At 52.8% G+C, this 21499-nt stretch overlaps 1 protein-coding gene across 1 annotated transcript in view; it reads left to right on the top strand.

The window, feature by feature from the left end:
- Positions 1–3306: 3306 nt before the first annotated feature.
- tyro3 (TYRO3 protein tyrosine kinase) overlaps positions 3307–21499 on the top strand; it is a 339850-nt gene continuing 321657 nt past the window's right edge. Inside the window, exon 1 of the mRNA XM_068039626.1 lies at positions 3307–3366. Within this exon, the coding sequence (XP_067895727.1) occupies positions 3315–3366 (52 nt within the window). The 5' untranslated portion in view covers positions 3307–3314. The remainder of the gene's footprint in view (positions 3367–21499) is intronic.

Genomic DNA, 21499 nt, shown 5'->3' on the forward strand with positions numbered 1-21499 from the left:
CTTCCACCACCTCCCCTGGCAGCAAGTTCCAGGCACTCACCACCCTCTGTGTAAAAAACTTGCCTCGCACATCCCCTCTAAACTTTGCCCCTCGCACCTTAAACCTATGTCCCCTAGTAACTGACTCTTCCACCCTGGGAAAAAGCTTCTGACTATCCACTCCGTCCATGCCGCTCATAACTTTGTAAACCTCTATCATGTCACCCCTCTACCTCCATCGTTCCAGTGAAAACAATCCGAGTTTTTCCAACCTCTCCTCATAGCTAATGCCCTCTAGACCAGGCAACATCCTGGTAAACCTCCTCTGCACCCTCTCCAAAGCCTCCACATCCTTCTGGCAGTGTGGCGACCAGAATTGCACGCAATATTCTAAGTGTGGCCTAACTAAGGTTCTGTACAGTTGCAACATGACTTGCCAATTTTTATACTCTATGCCCCGACCGATGAAGGCAAGCATGCCGTATGCCTTCTTGACTACCTTATCCACCTGCGTTGCCACTTTCAGTGACCTGTGGACCTGTACGCCCAGATCTCTCTGCCTGTCAATACTCCTAAGGGTTCTGCCATTTACTGTATACCTCCCACCTGCATTAGACCTTCCAAAATGCATTACCTCACATTTGTCCGGATTAAACTCCATCTGCCATTTCTCCGCCCAAGTCTCCAACCGATCTATATCCTGCTGTATCCTCTGACAATCCCCATCATTATCCGCAACTCCACCAACCTTTGTGTCGTCCACAAACGTACGAATCAGACCAGCTACATTTTCCTCCAAATCATTTATATATACTACAAACAGCAAAGGTCCCAGCACTGATCCCTGTGGAACACCACTAGTTACATCCCTCCATTCAGAAAAACACCCATCCACTGATACCCTCTGTCTTCTATGACCGAGCCAGTTCTGTATCCATCTTGCAAGCTCACCTCTGATCCCGTGTGACTTCACCTTTTGTACCAGTCTGCCATGCGGGACCTTGTCAAAGGCTTTACTAAAGTCCATATAGATAACATCCACTGCCCTTCCTTCATCAATCATCTTCGTCACTTCCTCAAAAAACTCAATCAAATTAGTAAGACACGACCTCCCCTTCACAAAACCATGCTGTCTTTCGCTAATAAGTTTGTCTCCAAAGCAGTACAGCTCCTTTTCTAGCCTTAAAGGCACTCTGCATTCTTCCCGGAAAATCTACAGGATCATAACACAATATAAAACCATCTGAACTCTTGATTACATTCCAGTCTCTAACAAACTCCCAGGTATCCATTATTTTGTATATCAATCATCTGAACCCCTCAATTTGATTCCAGTCTGTAACTCACACCTGGGTTTCCATTCTTCTATATATAAACCATCTGAACCCCGCGATTAGAATCCAGCCTGTAACTCACTCCCGGGTATCCATTATTCTGTATATAAACCATCTGAACCCCTCGATTAGATTCCAGTCTATAACTCTGTCCCAGGTATCCATTATTCTATATATAAACCATCTGAACCCCTCGATTAGATTCCAGTCTGTAACTCAGTCCCAGGTATCCATTATTCTATATATAAACCACCAGCACCCCTCGATTAGATTCCAGTCTGTAACTCACTTCCGGGTATCCATTATTCTATATATAAACCATCTGAACCCCTTGATTAGATTCCAGTCTGTAACTCACTCCCGGGTATCCATTATTCTATATATAAACCATCTGAACCCCTCGATTAGATTCCAGTCTGTAACTCACTTCCGGGTATCCATTATTCTATATATAAACCATCTGAACCCCTCGATTAGATTCCAGTCTGTAACTCAGTTCCAGGTATCCATTATTCTATATATAAACCATCTGAACCCCTCGATTAGATTCCAGTCTGTAACTCAGTTCCAGGTATCCATTATTCTATATATAAACCATCTGAACCCCTCGATTAGATTCCAGTCTGTAACTCACTCCCGGGTATCCATTATTCTATATATAAACCATCTGAACCCCTCGATTAGATTCCAGTCTGTAACTCACTTCCGGGTATCCATTATTCTATATATAAACCATCTGAACCCCTCGATTAGATTCCAGTCTGTAACTCACTTCCGGGTATCCATTAATCTATATATAAACCATCTGAACACCTTGATTAGATTCCAGTCTGTAACTCACTCCCGGGTATCCATTAATCTATATATAAACCATCTGAACCCCTCGATTAGATTCCAGTCTGTAACTCACTCCCGGGTATCCATTATTCTATATATAAACCATCTGAACCCCTCGGTTAGATTCCAGTCTGTAACTCACTTCCGGGTATCCATTAATCTATATATAAACCATCTGAACCCCTCGGTTAGATTCCAGTCTGTAACTCACTCCCAGGTATCCATTATTCTATATAGAAACCATCTGAACCCCTCGGTTAGATTCCAGTCTGTAACTCACTTCCGGGTATCCATTAATCTATATATAAACCATCTGAACCCCTCGGTTAGATTCCAGTCTGTAACTCACTCCCAGGTATCCATTATTCTATATATAAACCATCTGAACCCCTCGGTTAGATTCCAGTCTGTAACTCACTCCCAGGTATCCATTATTCTATATATAAACCATCTGAACCCCTCGATTAGATTCCAGCCTGTAACTCACTCCCAGGTATTCATTATTCTTTGTATAACTATATGAACTCCTCGATTTAATTCCAGTCTGTAACTCATTTCCGAGTATCAATTATTCTATATATAAACCATCTGATTTCAGCCTGGAACAGTGTGGATGACTCTCAGTTTGAAATCCATCTCAGTCCCTGGTTGGTGTCGATGCTATTTGAAAGCTGTGGGGGATGTGGATGATTTCACGTCCTCTGTGAGCCAATGGTGGGAGCTGTTTTGGATGATGCTGGAAATGGGCTCAGTTGGAAGATGAATTAATCCAAGCCCAGCACAGCAGCTGGAGGCACTGGCGCTTCAGGCTGCAGCCTGTCGACGTGAAAGACCGGAGCAAGGTTTCTCCTGGAGCCTTAAACTCCTCCTTGTTTCCTGGTCCGGGATCCATAAAGAGAACCGATGGGAGGTCCCTCCATCTCCTGCTGCTCCTCCTCCTGCCCAGTCTTTGGTCGTTTTCATTGTCGAGGTGCGGGGTAGAGAGGCTCCGCTCTGAGCTGGAGGTGACTGAATGGGGGCTCGGAAGCTATGTGTGCCCCGGGCGAGTGCTGACACTGCGGTGTAGGTGTCGACCAGCATCCACAGTCCACATTATAAACAACAAGCCCACGCCAATCAGCGACAGCATTCCAGCTCTACCTGAAGCTGGCTTCACATATCTGGATGATTCCGGGATCGTGTCTGATCATCGCCCTCCTGCTCCGGCTCACCTGGGGTAAGTTGGATCAGAAAGAAGGGGAGGGGCGAAAAGCAAAGTTTGCAGAGAGGGTTACCGAAGTTTTGCAAACTTTAACTGGGGATTATGGCTGGAGAGATGACGGGCACTGGTTTTATTTGGTGAAAGGTGTGGTTTAATTTATTTTTCCCTGACTTCTCTCTGTAGCTGTGGATTTGCTGAGATTGGGGTGACTCTGGAAGCTCAGTGACTGCTCTGCAGCAGTTCCTATCCAGGAGTGAGGAAACCTGGCAGAATGCACAGGGCAGTGCAGGGGAGAAGCGGCTGCCCTGGACCATTAAATGTAAGCTCCTCCCTGGCAGGGAGAGAGGAGCAGGATATCCAGAGGGGAAAGAAGTGTCATGTGCAATTTGTAAAGTGCTTTAGAAGGAATATGTTTATGATTTTGTTCCATAAAACCTCACAGTGACATCAACTCGCAGTGACATCACCTCACAGTGATATCCCCTCACAGTGACATTACATCAGTGTGACCACATCGCAGTGACATCACCTCGGAGTCTCATCACATCGCAGTCTCATCACATCGCAGTCTCATCACATCGCAGTGACATCCCATCGCAGTGACATTACATCAGTGTCATCACATCGCAGTGACATCACCTTGCAGTGACAATACATCAGTATCATCACATCTCAGTGACATCACCTTGCAGTGACATTACATCAGTGTCATCACATCGCAGTGACATCACCTTGCAGTGACAATACATCAGTGACATCACCTCGCAGTGACATTACATCAGTGTCATCACATCGCAGTGACATCACCTTGCAGTGACATTACATCAGTGTCATCACATCGCAGTGACATCACCTCGCAGTGACATTATATCAATGTCATCACATCGCAGTGACGTCACATCAGTGTCATCACATTGCAGTGACATATCACAGTGACATCACCTCACAGTGACATCATATCATGCTGACATAACATCGCAATTACATCAGTCATCACATCACAGTGACATCACATCAGTGTTATCACATCTCAGTGACCTCACATCACAGTGACATCACATTGCAGTGACATAACATCATACTTACATCACCTCGCAGTGACATCACCTCACAATGACATCACCACAGTGTCATCAGCTTGCAGTGTCATCACCTCACAGTGGCATCACACCAGTGTCATCACATCACAGTGACATCACATTGCAGTGACATCATATCATGGTGACATCACCAGTGCCAGCACCTTGCAGTGACAGCACCTCACGGTGACATAACATCGCAATGACATCACATCAGTGTCATCACATCTCAGTGCCCTTACATCGCAGTGACATCATATTGCAGTGACATAACATCACACTTACATCTCCTCGCAGTGACATCACCGCACAATGACATCACATCGCAGTGTCATCACCTCGCAGTGACATCACCTCACAGTGATATCAACTCACAGTGACATCACCTCTCAGTGACATAAAATCACACAGTGGGCCAAAGGGCCTGTTTCTGTGCTGTATAACTAAGACTTTATCAAATAACATCGCAGTGACATCACATCTCAGTGACCTCACATCATGTGACATCACATTGCAGTGACATCACCTCACAGTGACATCAAAACAGTGTCATCAACTTGCACTGACATCACAGTGACATCACCTTGTAGTGACAGCACCTTATAGTGACATCACCTCGCAATGACATCACCACAGTGACAACACCTCACAGTGACATCACATTGCAGTGACATCACATCAGTGTCATCACATCGCAGTGACAACACCTCGCAGTGACATCACCTTGCAGTGACATCACATCAGTGTCATCACATTGCAGTGACATCACCCCGCATTGACATCACCTGACAGTGACATCACATTGCTGTGACAACACATCAGTGGCATCATATTGCAGTGACATCATTATCACGGTGACATCACATCACAGTAACATCACATCAGTGTCATCACCTCACAGTGACATCACATCGCAGTGACATCATACACAAGTAACATCAACTTGCAGTGTCATCACATCGCAGTGACAACACCTCGCAGTGGCATCATATCACAGAGCCTTCACATCACAGTATCTTCACATCACAATGACATCACTTCACAGTGACATCACTTCACAGTGACATCACATTGCAGTGACATCATACATGAGTAACATCACATCACGGTGTCTTCACCTCGCAGTGACATCACATCACAGTGACATCACCATCACATCAAAGTGACATCACAGTGACATCACATCATAGTGTCATCACATTGCAGCAACATCGCAAGCAAGTGGCATCACTTTGCAATGATCACACGCAAGTAATATCACATTGCAATCACATAACACACCAGTGATATAGCGTCACCTTGCAGTGACATCACATCGCAGTGACATCACATTGCAGTGACATCACACGTGAGTGAAGTCACACGCATGAGTAACATCACATTTCAGCGACATTTCACTACAGTGATCACACACAAGTAATGTCACGAGTGACCTCACATTACAGTGGCATCACATCACAGTGACATCACACATGAGTCACATCACATTGTCGTGACATCACACACGACTGACATCAGATCGCAGTGACATTGCAAGTGCGTGACATCACACATGAGTAACATGACCACACACGAGTGACATCACGTCACTGTATCACCCCACATGAGTAAAATCACATAGCAGTGACATCATAAAGAGAAGAGAGACAGTGAGCAAATTTTAGAGCTCAGGATTCCAGGCATGGTGGTCAAAGCTGGGGTAGAGGGAAGGAGGGTGCACAAGAGTACTGAGTCACAGGAATCATTGAAGGTGGCAGGACAGCTTAAGAAAGTGCTGACAAAGGCATATGGGATCCAGGGTTTTATAGATAGAGGCATAGAGTACAAAAGCAAGGAAATTATGATGAATTTTTATAAACATGCAGAGGAAATCTTCACATTGCAGTTTCATCACATCGCAGCTTCAACTGGAGTATTGTGTCCAATTCTGGACACTGCACTTTAGAAAGAATGTGAAGGCTTCTTTAGAGAGGGTGTAGAAAAGATAGACGAGAAGATTTCCAGGGAGGAGGGACTACAGTTACAAGGATAGATTGGGGAAGCTAGGTTAAGAGAAGGTTAAGAGGAAAAGAGACCATAAAGAGGAGATTTGATAGAGCTGTTCAAAATCATGAGGGGTCTGGACAGTGTAGAGAGAAACTGTTTCCATTGGCAGAATGATTGAGAGCCAGAGGACACTGATCTAAGCTGATTAACAAAAGAAGCAATGGCAATATGAGGAAAACCTTGCTCATGCAGCGAGTGGTTCGAATCTGGAATGCACTGCCTGAGTGTGGTGGAGGCAGATTCAATCAAGGCCTTCAAGAGGGAATCGGATTATTACCTCAAAAGGAAGAATGTGCAAGGCTACAGGGAGAAGGCGGGGGAGAGGAACTCGGTGAATTGCTCCTTCAGAGACCGAGCACAGACACAATGGGCCAAATGGCCTCCTTCTGTGCTGTAACAATTCTATCATTCTATGAATGGAGGTTTCTGCAGAGTGTTGTCCTACCCCAAACCAGTGCCCAAACTCTAACCCACTCCTCGTCTGTAACCCGCTCTCTGCCTCTAACTCACTCCCTGCCTCTAACCCACTCCCTGCCTCTAACCCACCCTCTGCCTCTAACCCACTCCCTGCCTCTAACCCACTCTCTGCCTCTAACCCACTCCCTGCCTCTAACCCACTCCCTGCCTCTAACCCACTCCCTGCCTCTAACCCACTCTCTGCCTCTAACTGCCTCTAACTCACTCCCTGCATCTAACCCACTCCCTGCCACTAACCCACTCTCTGCCTCTAACCCACTCTCTGTCTCTAACCCACTCTCCGCCTCAAACCCTCTCCCTGCCTCTAACCTACTCCCTGCCTCTACCCCACTCCCTGCCTCTACCCCACTCCCTGCCTCTAACCCACTCCCTGCCTCTAACCCACTCTCTGCCTCTAACCCACTCCCTGCCTCTAACCCACTCCCTGTCTCTAACCCACTCCCTGTCTCTAACCCACTCTCTGCCTCTAACCCACTCTCTGCCTCTAACCCACTCTCTCCCTCTAACCCACTCCCTGCCTCTAACCCACTCTCTGCCTCTAACCCACTCTCTGTCTCTAACCCAGTCCCTGCCTCTAACCCACTCCCTACCTCTAACCCACTCCCTGCCTCTAACCCACTCCCTGCCTCTACCCCACTCCCTGCCTCTAACCCACTCTCTGCCTCTAACCCACTCTCTGCCTCTAACCCACTCTCTGCCTCTAACCCACTCTCTGCCTCTAACCCACTCTCTGCCTCTAACCCACTGCCTGCCTCTAACCCACTGCCTGCCTCTAACCCACTGCCTGCCTCTAACCCACTCTCTGCCTCTAACCCACTCTCTGTCTCTAAACCACTCCCTGCCTCTAACCCACTCTCTGCCTCTAACCCACTCTCTTGTCTCTAAACCACTCCCTGCCTCTAACCCACTCTCTGCCTCTAACCCACTCCGCCTCTAACCCACTCCCCGCCTCTAACCCACTCCCCGCCTCTAACCCACTCCCCGCCTCTAACCCACTCCCCGCCTCTAACCCACTCCGCACCTCTAACCCACTCCCCGCCTCTAACCCACTCCCCGCCTCTAACCCACTCCCCGCCTCTAACCCACTCCCCGCCTCTAACCCACTCCCTGCCTCTAACCCACTCCCTGTCTCTAACCCACTCCCTGCCTCCAACCCACTCTCTACCTCTAACCCACTCCCTGCCTCTAACCCACTCCCTGCCTCTAACCCACTCCCTGCCTCCAACCCACTCTCCGTCTCTAACCCACTCCCTGCCTCTAACCCACTCTCTGCCTCTAACCCACTCTCTGCCTCTAACCCACTCCCTGCCTCTAACCCACTCTCTGCCTCTAACCCACTCCCTGCCTCTAACCCACTCTCTGCCTCTAACCCACTCCCTCCCTCTAACCCACTCATTGCCTCTAACCCACTCATTGCCTCTAACCCACTCCCTGTCTCTAACCCACTCCCTGTCTCTAACCCACTCCCTGTCTCTAACCCACTCCCTGTCTCTAACCCACTCCCTGTCTCTAACCCACTCTCTGCCTCTAACCCAGTCCCTGCCTCTAACCCACTCCCTGCCTCTAACCGACTCCCTGCCTCTAACCCACTCTCTGCCTCTAACTGCCTCTAACTCACTCCCTGCCTCTAACTCACTCCCTGCCTCTAACCCACTCCCTGTCTCTAACCCAGTCCCTGCCTCTAACCCACTCCCTGCCTCTAACCCACTCCCTGCCTCTAACCCACTCCCTGCCTCTAACCCACTCTCTGCCTCTAACCCACTCCCTGCCTCTAACCCACTCTCTGTCTCTAACCCAGTCCCTGCCTCTAACCCAGTCCCTGCCTCTAACCCACTCTCTGCCTCTAACCCACTCCCTGCCTCTAACCCACTCTCTGCCTCTAACCCACTCTCTGTCTCTAACCCAGTCCCTGCCTCTAACCCAGTCCCTGCCTCTAACCCAGTCCCTGTCTCTAACCCAGTCCCTGCCTCTAACCCACTCCCTGCCTCTAACCCACTCCCTGCCACTAACCCACTCTCTGCCTCTAACCCACTCTCTGTCTCTAACCCACTCTCCGCCTCAAACCCTCTCCCTGCCCCTAACCTACTCCCTGCCTCTACCCCACTCCCTGCCTCTAACCCACTCCCTGCCTCTAACCCACTCTCTGCCTCTAACCCACTCCCTGCCTCTAACCCACTCCCTGTCTCTAACCCACTCCCTGTCTCTAACCCACTCTCTGCCTCTAACCCACTCTCTGCCTCTAACCCACTCTCTGCCTCTAACCCACTCTCTGCCTCTAACCCACTCTCTGCCTCTAACCCACTCCCTGCCTCTAACCCACTCCCTGCCTCTACCCCACTCCCTGCCTCTAACCCACTCTCTGCCTCTAACCCACTCTCTGCCTCTAACCCACTCCCTGCCTCTAACCCACTCTCTGCCTCTAACCCACTGCCTGCCTCTAACCCACTGCCTGCCTCTAACCCACTGCCTGCCTCTAACCCACTGCCTGCCTCTAACCCACTCTCTGCCTCTAACCCACTCTCTGTCTCTAAACCACTCCCTGCCTCTAACCCACTCTCTGCCTCTAACCCACTCTCTTGTCTCTAAACCACTCCCTGCCTCTAACCCACTCTCTGCCTCTAACCCACTCCGCCTCTAACCCACTCCCCGCCTCTAACCCACTCCCCGCCTCTAACCCACTCCCCGCCTCTAACCCACTCCCCTCCTCTAACCCACTCCGCACCTCTAACCCACTCCCCGCCTCTAACCCACTCCCCGCCTCTAACCCACTCCCCGCCTCTAACCCACTCCCCGCCTCTAACCCACTCCCTGTCTCTAACCCACTCCCTGCCTCCAACCCACTCTCTACCTCTAACCCACTCCCTGCCTCTAACCCACTCCCTGCCTCTAACCCACTCCCTGCCTCCAACCCACTCTCCGTCTCTAACCCACTCCCTGCCTCTAACCCACTCTCTGCCTCTAACCCACTCCCTGCCTCTAACCCACTCTCTGCCTCTAACCCACTCTCTGTCTCTAACCCAGTCCCTGCCTCTAACCCAGTCCCTGCCTCTAACCCACTCTCTGCCTCTAACCCACTCTCTGCCTCTAACCCACTCCCTACCTCTAACCCACTCTCTGCCTCTAACCCACTCCCTGCCTCTAACCCACTCTCTGCCTCTAACCCACTCCCTGCCTCTAACCCACTCCCTGCCTCTAACCCACTCTCTGTCTCTAACCCAGTCCCTGCCTCTAACCCAGTCCCTGCCTCTAACCCACTCTCTGCCTCTAACCCACTCCCTGCCTCTAACCCACTCTCTGCCTCTAACCCACTCCCTGCCTCTAACCCACTCTCTGCCTCTAACCCACTCCCTGCCTCTAACCCACTCTCTGCCTTTAACCCACTCTCTGCCTCTAACCCACTCCCTGCCTCTAACCCACTCCCTGTCTCTGACCCACTCCCTGCCTCTAACCCACTCCCTGCCTCTAACCCACTCCCTGCCTCTAACCCACTCCCTGCCTCTAACCCACTCCCTGTCTCTAACCCACTCCCTGCCTCTAACCCACTCCCTGTCTCTAACCCACTCTCTGCCTCTAACCCACTTCGCAACTCTAACCCACTCTCTGCCTCTAACCCACTCTCTGCCTCTAACCCACTCTCTGCCTCTAACCCACTCTCTGCCTCTAACCCACTCCCTGCCTCTAACCCACTCCCTGCCTCTAACCCACTCCCTGCCTCTAACCCACTCCCTGTCTCTAACCCACTCCCTGTCTCTAACCCACTCCCTGCCTCTAACCCACTCCCTGCCTCTAACCCACTCCCTGCCTCTAACCCACTCCCTGCCTCTAACCCACTCCCTGCCTCTAACCCACTCCCTGTCTCTAACCCACTCCCTGTCTCTAACCCACTCCCTGCCACTAACCCACTCTCTGCCTCTAACCCACTCTCTGTCTCTAACCCACTCTCCGCCTCAAACCCTCTCCCTGCCTCTAACCTATTCCCTGCCTCTAACCCAGTCCCTGCCTCTAACCCAGTCCCTGCCTCTAACCCAGTCCCTGCCTCTAACCCACTCTCTGCCACTAACCCACTCTCTGCCTCTACCCCACTCCCTGCCTCTAACCCACACCCTGCCTCTAACCCACTCTCTGCCTCTAACCCACTCCCTGCCTCTACCCCACTCCCTGCCTCTAACCCACTCCCTGCCTCTAACCCACTCCCTGCCTCTAACCCACTCTCTGCCTCTAACCCACTCCCTGCCTCTAACCCACTCCCTGCCTCTAACCCACTCCCTGCCTCTAACCCACTCCCTGTCTCTAACCCACTCTCTGCCTCTAACCCACTCCCTGCCTCTAACCCACTCCCTGCCTCTAACCCACTCTCCGTCTCTAACCCACTCTCCGTCTCTAACCCACTCCCTGCCTCTCACCCACTCTCTGCCTCTAACCCACTCTCTGCCTCTAACCCACTCTCTGCCTCTAACCCACTCCCTGCCTCTAACCCACTCCCTGCCTCTAACCCACTCTCCGTCTCTAACCCACTCTCCGTCTCTAACCCACTCCCTGCCTCTCACCCACTCTCTGCCTCTAACCCACTCCCTGCCTCTAACCCACTCCCTGCCTCTAACCCTCTCCCTGCCTCTAACCCACTCCCTGCCACTAACCCACTCCCTGCCTCTACCCCACTCCCTGCCTCTAACCCACTCTCTGCCTCTAACCCACTCCCTGCCTCGAACCCACTCTCTGCCTCGAACCCACTGCCTGCCTCTAACCCACTGCCTGCCTCTATCCCACTCTCTGCCTCTATCCCACTCTCTGCCTCTAACCCACTCTCTGCCTCTAACCCACTCTCTGCCTCTAAACCACTCCCTGCCTCTAACCCACTCTCTGCCTCTAACCCACTCTCTGCCTCTAACCCACTCCGCCTCTAACCCACTCTCCGCCTCTAAACCTCTCTCCGCCTCTATCCCACTCCCTGCCTCTAACCCACTCCCTGCCTCTAACCCACTCTCTGTCTCTAACCCACTCTCTGCCTCTAACCCACTCTCTGCCTCTAACCCATTCCCTGCCTCTAACCCACTCTCTGCCTCTAACCCACTCCCTGCCTCGAACCCACTCCCCGCCTCTATCCCACTCCCTGCCTCTAACCCACTCCCTTCCTCTAACCCACTCTCTGTCTCTTACCCACTCCCTGCCTCTAACCCACTCCCCGCCTCCAACCCACTCCCCGCCTCTAACCCACTCCCCGCCTCTAACCCACTCCCCGCCTCTAACCCACTCCCTGCCTCTAACCCAGTCCCTGTCTCTAACCCACTCCCTGCCTCTAACCCACTCCGCACCTCTAACCCACTCCCCGCCTCTAACCCACTCCCTGCCTCGAACCCACTCCCCGCCTCTAACCCACTCCCCGCCTCGAACCCACTCCCCGCCTCGAACCCACTCCCCGCCTCTAACCCACTCCCTGCCTCTAACCCACTCCCCGCCTCTAACCCACTCCCCGCCTCTAACCCACTCCCCGCCTCGAACCCACTCCCCGCCTCTAACCCACTCCCGGCCTCTAACCCACTCCCTGCCTCTAACCCAATCTCTGTCTCTAACCCACTCTCCGCCTCTAACCCTCTCCCTGCCTCTAACCCTCTCCCTGCCTCTAACCCACTCCCTGCCTCTAACCCACTCCCTGCCTCTAACCCACTCTCTGCCTCTAACCCAATCTCTGTCTCTAACCCACTCTCCGCCTCTAACCCTCTCCCTGCCTCTAACCCACTCCCTGCCTCTAACCCACTCCCTGCCTCTAACCCACTCCCTGCCTCCAACCCACTCTCCGTCTCTAACCCACTCCCTGCCTCTAACCCACTCCCTGCCACTAACCCACTCCCTGCCTCTAACCCACTCTCTGCCTCTAACCCAATCTCTGTCTCTAACCCACTCTCCGCCTCTAACCCACTCCCTGCCTCTAACCCACTCCCTGCCTCCAACCCACTCTCCGCCTCCAACCCACTCTCCGCCTCTAACCCTCTCCCTGCCTCTAACCCACTCCCTGCCTCTAACCCACTCCCTGCCTCTAACCCACTCCCTGCCTCTAACCCACTCTCTGTCTCTAACCCACTCTCTGCCTCCAACCCACTCCCTGCCTCTAACCCACTCCCTGCCTCTAACCCACTCCCTGCCTCTAACCCATTCCCTGCCTCTAACCCACTCCCTGCCTCTAACCCACTCCCTGCCTCGAACTCACTCCCTGCCTCCAACCCACTCTCTGCCTCTAACCCACTCTCCGCCTCTAACCCATTCTCCGCCTCCAACCCACTCTCTGCCTCTAACCCACTCCCTGCCTCTAACCCACTCTCTGCCTCTAACCCACACCCTGCCTCTAACCCACTCTTTGTCTCTAACCCACTCCCTGCCTCTAATCCACTCTCTGTCTCTAACCCACACCCTGCCTCGAACCCACTCTCTGTCTCTAACCCACACCCTGCCTCTAACCCACTCTCTGTCTCTAACCCACACCCTGCCTCTAATCCGCTCTCTGTCTCTAACCCACACCCTGCCTCTAATCCACTCTCTGTCTCTAACCCACACCCTGCCTCTAACCCACTCTCTGTCTCTAACCCACACCCTGCCTCTAACCCACTCTTTGTCTCTAACCCACTCCCTGCCTCCAATCCACTCTCTGCCTCTAACCCACACCCTGCCTCTAACCCACTCTCTGTCTCGAACCCACACCCTGCCTCGAACCCACTCTTTGTCTCTAACCCATTCCCTGCCTCTAATCCACTCTCTGTCTCTAACCCACTCCCTGCCTCTAATCCACTCTCTGTCTCTAACCCACACCCTGCCTCTAATCCACTCTCTGACTCTAACCCACACCCTGCCTCTAATCCACTCTCTGTCTCTAACCCACACCCTGCCTCTAACCCACTCTTTGTCTCTAACCCACTCCCTGCCTCTAATCCACTCTCTGTCTCTAACCCACACCCTGCCTCTAACCCACAGCCTGCCTCTAACCCACAGCCTGCCTCGAATCCACTCTCTGTCGCTAACCCACTCCCTGCCTCTAACCCACTCCCTGCCTCTAACCCACTCTTTGTCTCTAACCCACTCCCTGTCTCTAACCCACTCCCTGTCTCTAACCCACTCCCTGTCTCTAACCCACTCTCTGCCTCTAACCCACTCTCTGCCTCTAACCCACTCCCTGCCTCTAACCCACTCTCCGTCTCTTACCCACTCTCCGTCTCTAACCCACTCCCTGCCTCTAACCCACTCTCTGCCTCTAACCCTCTCCCTGCCTCTAACCCACTCCCTGCCTCTACCCCACTCCCTGCCTCTACCCCACTCCCTGCCTCTAATCCACTCTCTGCCTCTAACCCACTCTCTGCCTCTAACCCACTCCCTGCCTCTAACCCACTCCCTGCCTCTAACCCACTCCCTGCCTCTAACCCACTCCCTGCCTCTAACCCACTCCCTGCCTCTAACCCACTCCCTGTCTCTAACCCACTCCCTGTCTCTAACCCACTCCCTGCCTCTAACCCACTCCCTGTCTCGAACCCACTCCCTGCCTGTAACCCACTCCCTGCCTCGAACTCACTCCCTGCCTCGAACTCACTCCCTGCCTCCAACCCACTCTCTGCCTCTAACCCACTCTCTGCCTCTAACCCACTCTCTGCCTCTAACCCACTCTCCGCCTCCAACCCACTCTCTGCCTCTAACCCACTCTCTGCCTCTAACCCACTCCCTGCCTCTAACCCACTCCCTGCCTCTAACCCACTCCCTGCCTCTAACCCACTCCCTGCCTCTAACCCACTCCCTGCCTCCAACCCACTCTCTGCCTCTAACCCACTCTCTGCCTCTAACCCACTCTCTGTCTCTAACCCACTCTCTGTCTCTAACCCACTCTCTGTCTCTAACCCACTCCCTGCCTCTAACCCACTCCCTGCCTCTAACCCACTCCCTGCCTCTAACCCACTCCCTGCCTCTAACCCACTCCCTGCCTCTAACCCACTCCCTGCCTCTAACCCACTCCCTGCCTCCAACCCACTCTCCGCCTCTAACCCACTCTCCGCCTCTAACCCACTCTCTGCCTCTAACCCACTCTCCGCCTCTAATCCACTCTCTGTCTCTAACCCACTCCCTGCCTCCAACCCACTCTCTGCCTCTAACCCACTCTCCGCCTCTAATCCGCTCTCTGTCTCTAACCCACACCCTGCCTCTAATCCACTCTCTGTCTCTAACCCACACCCTGCCTCTAACCCACTCTCTGTCTCTAACCCACACCCTGCCTCTAACCCACTCTTTGTCTCTAACCCACTCCCTGCCTCTAATCCACTCTCTGTCTCCAACCCACACCCTGCCTCTAACCCACTCTCTGTCTCTAACCCACACCCTGCCTCGAACCCACTCTTTGTCTCTAACCCACACCCTGCCTCTAACCCACTCTTTGTCTCTAACCCACTCTTTGTCTCTAACCCACTCCCTGCCTCTAATCCACTCTCTGTCTCTAACCCACACCCTGCCTCTAATCCACTCTCTGTCTCTAACCCACAGCCTGCCTCTAACCCACTCCCTGCCTCTAACCCACTCTTTGTCTCTAACCCACTCCCTGTCTCTAACCCACTCCCTGTCTCTAACCCACTCCCTGTCTCTAACCCACTCTCTGCCTCTAACCCACTCCCTGCCTCTAACCCACTCTCTGCCTCTAACCCACTCTCTGTCTCTAACCCACTCTCCGCCTCTAACCCTCTCCCTGCCTCTAACCCTCTCCCTGCCTCTAACCCACTCCCTGCCTCTACCCCACTCCCTGCCTCTAACCCACTCTCTGCCTCTAACCCTCTCCCTGCCTCTAACCCACTCCCTGCCTCTAACCCACTCCCTGTCTCTAACCCACTCCCTGTCTCTAACCCACTCCCTGTCTCTAACCCACTCCCTGTCTCGAACCCACTCTCTGCCTCTAACCCACTCCCTGCCTCTAACCCACTCCCTGCCTCTAACCCACTCCCTGCCTCTAACCCACTCCCTGCCTCTAACCCACTCCCTGCCTCTAACCCACTCCCTGTCTCTAACCCACTCCCTGTCTCTAACCCACTCTCCGTCTCTAACCCACTCTCCGTCTCTAACCCACTCCCTGCCTCTAACCCACTCCCTGCCTCTAACCCACTCTCTGCCTCTAACCCACTCTCTGTCTCTAACCCACTCTCTGCCTCTAACCCTCTCCCTGCCTCTACCCCACTCCCTGCCTCTAACCCACTCCCTGTCTCTAACCCACTCCCTGTCTCTAACCCACTCCCTGTCTCTAACCCACTCCCTGCCTCCAACCCACTCTCTACCTCTAACCCACTCCCTGCCTCCAACCCACTCCCTGCCTCCAACCCACTCTCCGTCTCTAACCCACTCCCTGCCTCTAACCCACTCCCTGCCTCTAACCCACTCTCTGTCTCTAACCCACTCTCCGCCTCTAACCCTCTCCCTGCCTCTAACCCTCTCCCTGCCTCTAACCCACTCCCTGCCTCTAACCCACTCTCTGTCTCTAACCCACACCCTGCCTCGAACCCACTCTTTGTCTCTAACCCACTCCCTGCCTCTAATCCACTCTCTGTCTCTAACCCACTCCCTGCCTCTAATCCACTCTCTGTCTCTAACCCACACCCTGCCTCTAATCCACTCTCTGACTCTAACCCACACCCTGCCTCTAATCCACTCTCTGTCTCTAACCCACACCCTGCCTCTAACCCACTCTTTGTCTCTAACCCACTCCCTGCCTCTAATCCACTCTCTGTCTCTAACCCACACCCTGCCTCTAACCCACAGCCTGCCTCTAACCCACAGCCTGCCTCTAATCCACTCTCTGTCGCTAACCCACTCCCTGCCTCTAACCCACTCCCTGCCTCTAACCCACTCCCTGCCTCTAACCCACTCCCTGCCTCTAACCCACTCTTTGTCTCTAACCCACTCCCTGTCTCTAACCCACTCCCTGTCTCTAACCCACTCCCTGTCTCTAACCCACTCTCTGCCTCTAACCCACTCTCTGCCTCTAACCCACTCCCTGCCTCTAACCCACTCTCCGTCTCTTACCCACTCTCCGTCTCTAACCCACTCCCTGCCTCTAACCCACTCTCTGCCTCTAACCCTCTCCCTGCCTCTAACCCACTTCCTGCCTCTACCCCACTCCCTGCCTCTACCCCACTCCCTGCCTCTAATCCACTCTCTGCCTCTAACCCACTCTCTGCCTCTAACCCACTCCCTGCCTCTAACCCACTCCCTGCCTCTAACCCACTCCCTGCCTCTAACCCACTCCCTGCCTCTAACCCACTCCCTGTCTCTAACCCACTCCCTGTCTCTAACCCACTCCCTGCCTCTAACCCACTCCCTGTCTCGAACCCACTCCCTGCCTGTAACCCACTCCCTGCCTCGAACTCACTCCCTGCCTCCAACCCACTCTCTGCCTCTAACCCACTCTCTGCCTCTAACCCACTCTCCGCCTCCAACCCACTCTCTGCCTCTAACCCACTCCCTGCCTCTAACCCACTCCCTGCCTCTAACCCACTCCCTGCCTCTAACCCACTCCCTGCCTCTAACCCACTCCCTGCCTCCAACCCACTCTCTGCCTCTAACCCACTCTCTGTCTCTAACCCACTCTCTGTCTCTAACCCACTCTCTGTCTCTAACCCACTCCCTGCCTCTAACCCACTCCCTGCCTCTAACCCACTCCCTGCCTCTAACCCACTCCCTGCCTCTAACCCACTCCCTGCCTCTAACCCACTCCCTGCCTCTAACCCACTCCCTGCCTCTAACCCACTCCCTGCCTCTAACCCACTCCCTGCCTCCAACCCACTCCCTGCCTCCAACCCACTCTCCGCCTCTAACCCACTCTCCGCCTCTAACCCACTCTCTGCCTCTAACCCACTCTCCGCCTCTAATCCACTCTCTGTCTCTAACCCACTCCCTGCCTCCAACCCACTCTCTGCCTCTAACCCACTCTCCGCCTCTAATCCGCTCTCTGTCTCTAACCCACACCCTGCCTCTAATCCACTCTCTGTCTCTAACCCACACCCTGCCTCTAACCCACTCTCTGTCTCTAACCCACACCCTGCCTCTAACCCACTCTTTGTCTCTAACCCACTCCCTGCCTCTAATCCACTCTCTGTCTCCAACCCACACCCTGCCTCTAACCCACTCTCTGTCTCTAACCCACACCCTGCCTCGAACCCACTCTTTGTCTCTAACCCACACCCTGCCTCTAACCCACTCTTTGTCTCTAACCCACTCTTTGTCTCTAACCCACTCCCTGCCTCTAATCCACTCTCTGTCTCTAACCCACACCTTGCCTCTAATCCACTCTCTGTCTCTAACCCACACCCTGCCTCTAACCCACTCCCTGCCTCTAACCCACTCTTTGTCTCTAACCCACTCCCTGTCTCTAACCCACTCCCTGTCTCTAACCCACTCCCTGTCTCTAACCCACTCTCTGCCTCTAACCCAATCCCTGCCTCTAACCCACTCTCTGCCTCTAACCCACTCTCTGTCTCTAACCCACTCTCCGCCTCTAACCCTCTCCCTGCCTCTAACCCACTCCCTGCCTCTACCCCACTCCCTGCCTCTAACCCACTCTCTGCCTCTAACCCACTCTCTGCCTCTAACCCTCTCCCTGCCTCTAACCCACTCCCTGCCTCTAACCCACTCCCTGTCTCTAACCCACTCCCTGTCTCTAACCCACTCCCTGTCTCTAACCCACTCCCTGTCTCGAACCCACTCTCTGCCTCTAACCCACTCCCTGCCTCTAACCCACTCCCTGCCTCTAACCCACTCCCTGTCTCTAACCCACTCTCCGTCTCTAACCCACTCTCCGTCTCTAACCCACTCCCTGCCTCTAACCCACTCCCTGCCTCTAACCCACTCTCTGCCTCTAACCCTCTCCCTGCCTCTACCCCACTCCCTGCCTCTAACCCACTCCCTGTCTCTAACCCACTCCCTGTCTCTAACCCACTCCCTGTCTCTAACCCACTCCCTGTCTCTAACCCACTCCCTGCCTCCAACCCACTCTCTACCTCTAACCCACTCCCTGCCTCCAACCCACTCCCTGCCTCCAACCCACTCTCCGTCTCTAACCCACTCCCTGCCTCTAACCCACTCCCTGCCTCTAACCCACTCTCTGTCTCTAACCCACTCTCCGCCTCTAACCCTCTCCCTGCCTCTAACCCTCTCCCTGCCTCTAACCCTCTCCCTGCCTCTAACCCACTCCCTGCCTCTAACCCACTCTCTGTCTCTAACCCACTCTCTGCCTCTAACCCACTCTCTGCCTCTAACCCACTCCCTGCCTCTAACCCACTCCCTGCCTCTAACCCACTCCCTGCCTCCAACCCACTCTCTGCCTCCAACCCACTCTCTGCCTCTAACCCACTCTCCGCCTCTAACCCACTCTCCGCCTCCAACCCACTCTCTGCCTCTAATCCACTCTCTGTCTCTAACCCACACCCTGCCTCTAACCCGCACCCTCTCACTTTAACAATATGCCGCCCTCAGATCAGCACTATGTAGAAGCAGCAGCTGATTGTCAATGCAGTGTGAATGTGCCTTTCTGATGGGGATTCTAACACTCACTGCAGTTTGTGCTCTGCCGAGCAGCTGTGATATTGAAGCGGCCTGGTTTCCAGTCCAATTTGTGACTCGGTACCCAAGGTACTTAAACAATTTTTTAAATAGAAGGGAAGTCCAGGGGAATGTTTCTCATTGCAACTATTCCTGTTTCCTCCTGCCCTGATGCAATGAGTAGATTCCCTCCGGATTGTTACTGAACCATTCAGATCAGAAGGTTGCAAGTTCAAAGCTTGGCGTGAGTGCCCCTGGTCTGGGAAGAGGGAAAATAATTATCAGCCAGCTTTCCCATTCCTGAACAGTATCCAGTGTCGCTCGTTGGAGAGAATAGTGTGTAGGTGTCAAGCAAGGATAAAATCAGGTGCAACTGTGATGCCACATGTAGCTTTATAGACTGCAAATACCCAAATGGGTGAGCAGTTGGTGTCCCTGGAATACAGGAAGAATCTATGCCTTGAAGAGAGTAGAGCGGAGTAAGAAGGGGATGGGATGGGGGGTTAGGGGGGTGGTTGGAATGAAGGGGCAGGCAGGAATAAAGTCTTTGGCAAACGTAAAAACAATTGCATTGTTTAATCAAAAATCATAACTTGGGAGTCCTACCTCTTTCTTGTACAAGGAACATTCCTCAGGGTGCGTTTCCCATAATGGCTTGTATTTTATCCTTCCATCCAAACAAGAAGAACAAGTTGTGCAAGTGGGTGTGTTCAGTCACTGATTGTGGGAGTTCACCACAGGCAGTGTGCCAGGAGCCTTCTGTTAACGCAACACCATCTCTCTTTGTTTGGGAAATTCACCAAAGGTGGGAGTATTGTTGCAGGGCCCAGGTTAGTTACAAGATGGGTAAGATGCAGAGTAAATCTGCCTGGTGCTACTGAGTCAGGTAGCACTTTCAGGTAGATTTGCCAACTCTGGTTGGAGCATTCCAGGAGGTTTCTTAACTTGACTTCCCACCGCCAACCATTCCCCCCTCCCCGATCTCCCGCCATTGGTCACTCCATATGTCCATCCTCATGGTGAACACACCAAGGAGAAAGAGAGCAGACCTTCCTTACCCGATTGGAGGATTATTCCCTGACAGTTAAACAGCCTATTCTTTGCTTAGCCTAATATTTTTATAACTAATAAGGGAAAGTGCTTTAAGAAAATAAAACAAACATGATTACTTTTGTTATGGCCCTATGATTTTCCTTTTCTCCTGGGTTGTCCAGGTGATTAATATAGAATTCCTCCAGAATCCCGTGCAGTCTGGGAGAATTGGCAACCTTGCTCCTGGAGCAGGTAAGATATGGAAAAGAAACTCCCTTTACACTGTCCTATCAAAGGTACGCACACCTGAAATGCAGAGTAAAGCTCACTCTACACTCTCCCAACAATGTGCTTCCAACCTCACTGCTCACCATTGGTGTCTGAGTGACGTGCCTGAATTTGAGCTGATTTGAGTTTTGAGTGTGCAATATTTCAGAGGCAACTTATGACCCGGGGACTGACTTGGAGACAGAGAGAGACTTTGCAGAGCCAAGAACTGAAATAGATAGGGGTGAGGCTGTGACGGTGTAGATTGTACAGTTTCCTCAGCTCAGTGTGCGAATGCATTGTGTGATGTGGCATTGAGTCATATGGATCAGGAAGATCCCAGGTTCCAATGCCAGCCATTGCTGAGTAAGGTGTGGGGGGGGTGGGGGGTGGGGTTGGTCAGTCATAACTGGTCTTTCCCTGGGCTAGGGAGGGGGAAACAGCTGAGATTCCTTCATCTTAACCTCTGTCCAATGAGCCCTGATTGGATTGTGGATGCCTGTTGTGGAGAGAATTGCGCTCGGTTCACTGCACCACCCACTTTAAAAAAAAATGAAAAAAAGACTTGCATTTATATAGCGCCTTTCAAAGCCTCAGGCTGTCCCAAAGCACTTTACAGCCAGTAAAGTACTTTTGAAGTTTAGTCACTGTGTAACGCAGGGAAATGCAGCAGCCTATATTTTAGATCCCACAAACAA

Source organism: Heterodontus francisci, chromosome 9 (genome assembly GCF_036365525.1).
Source record: "Heterodontus francisci isolate sHetFra1 chromosome 9, sHetFra1.hap1, whole genome shotgun sequence".
Classification (NCBI taxonomy): Eukaryota; Metazoa; Chordata; class Chondrichthyes; order Heterodontiformes; family Heterodontidae; genus Heterodontus; species Heterodontus francisci.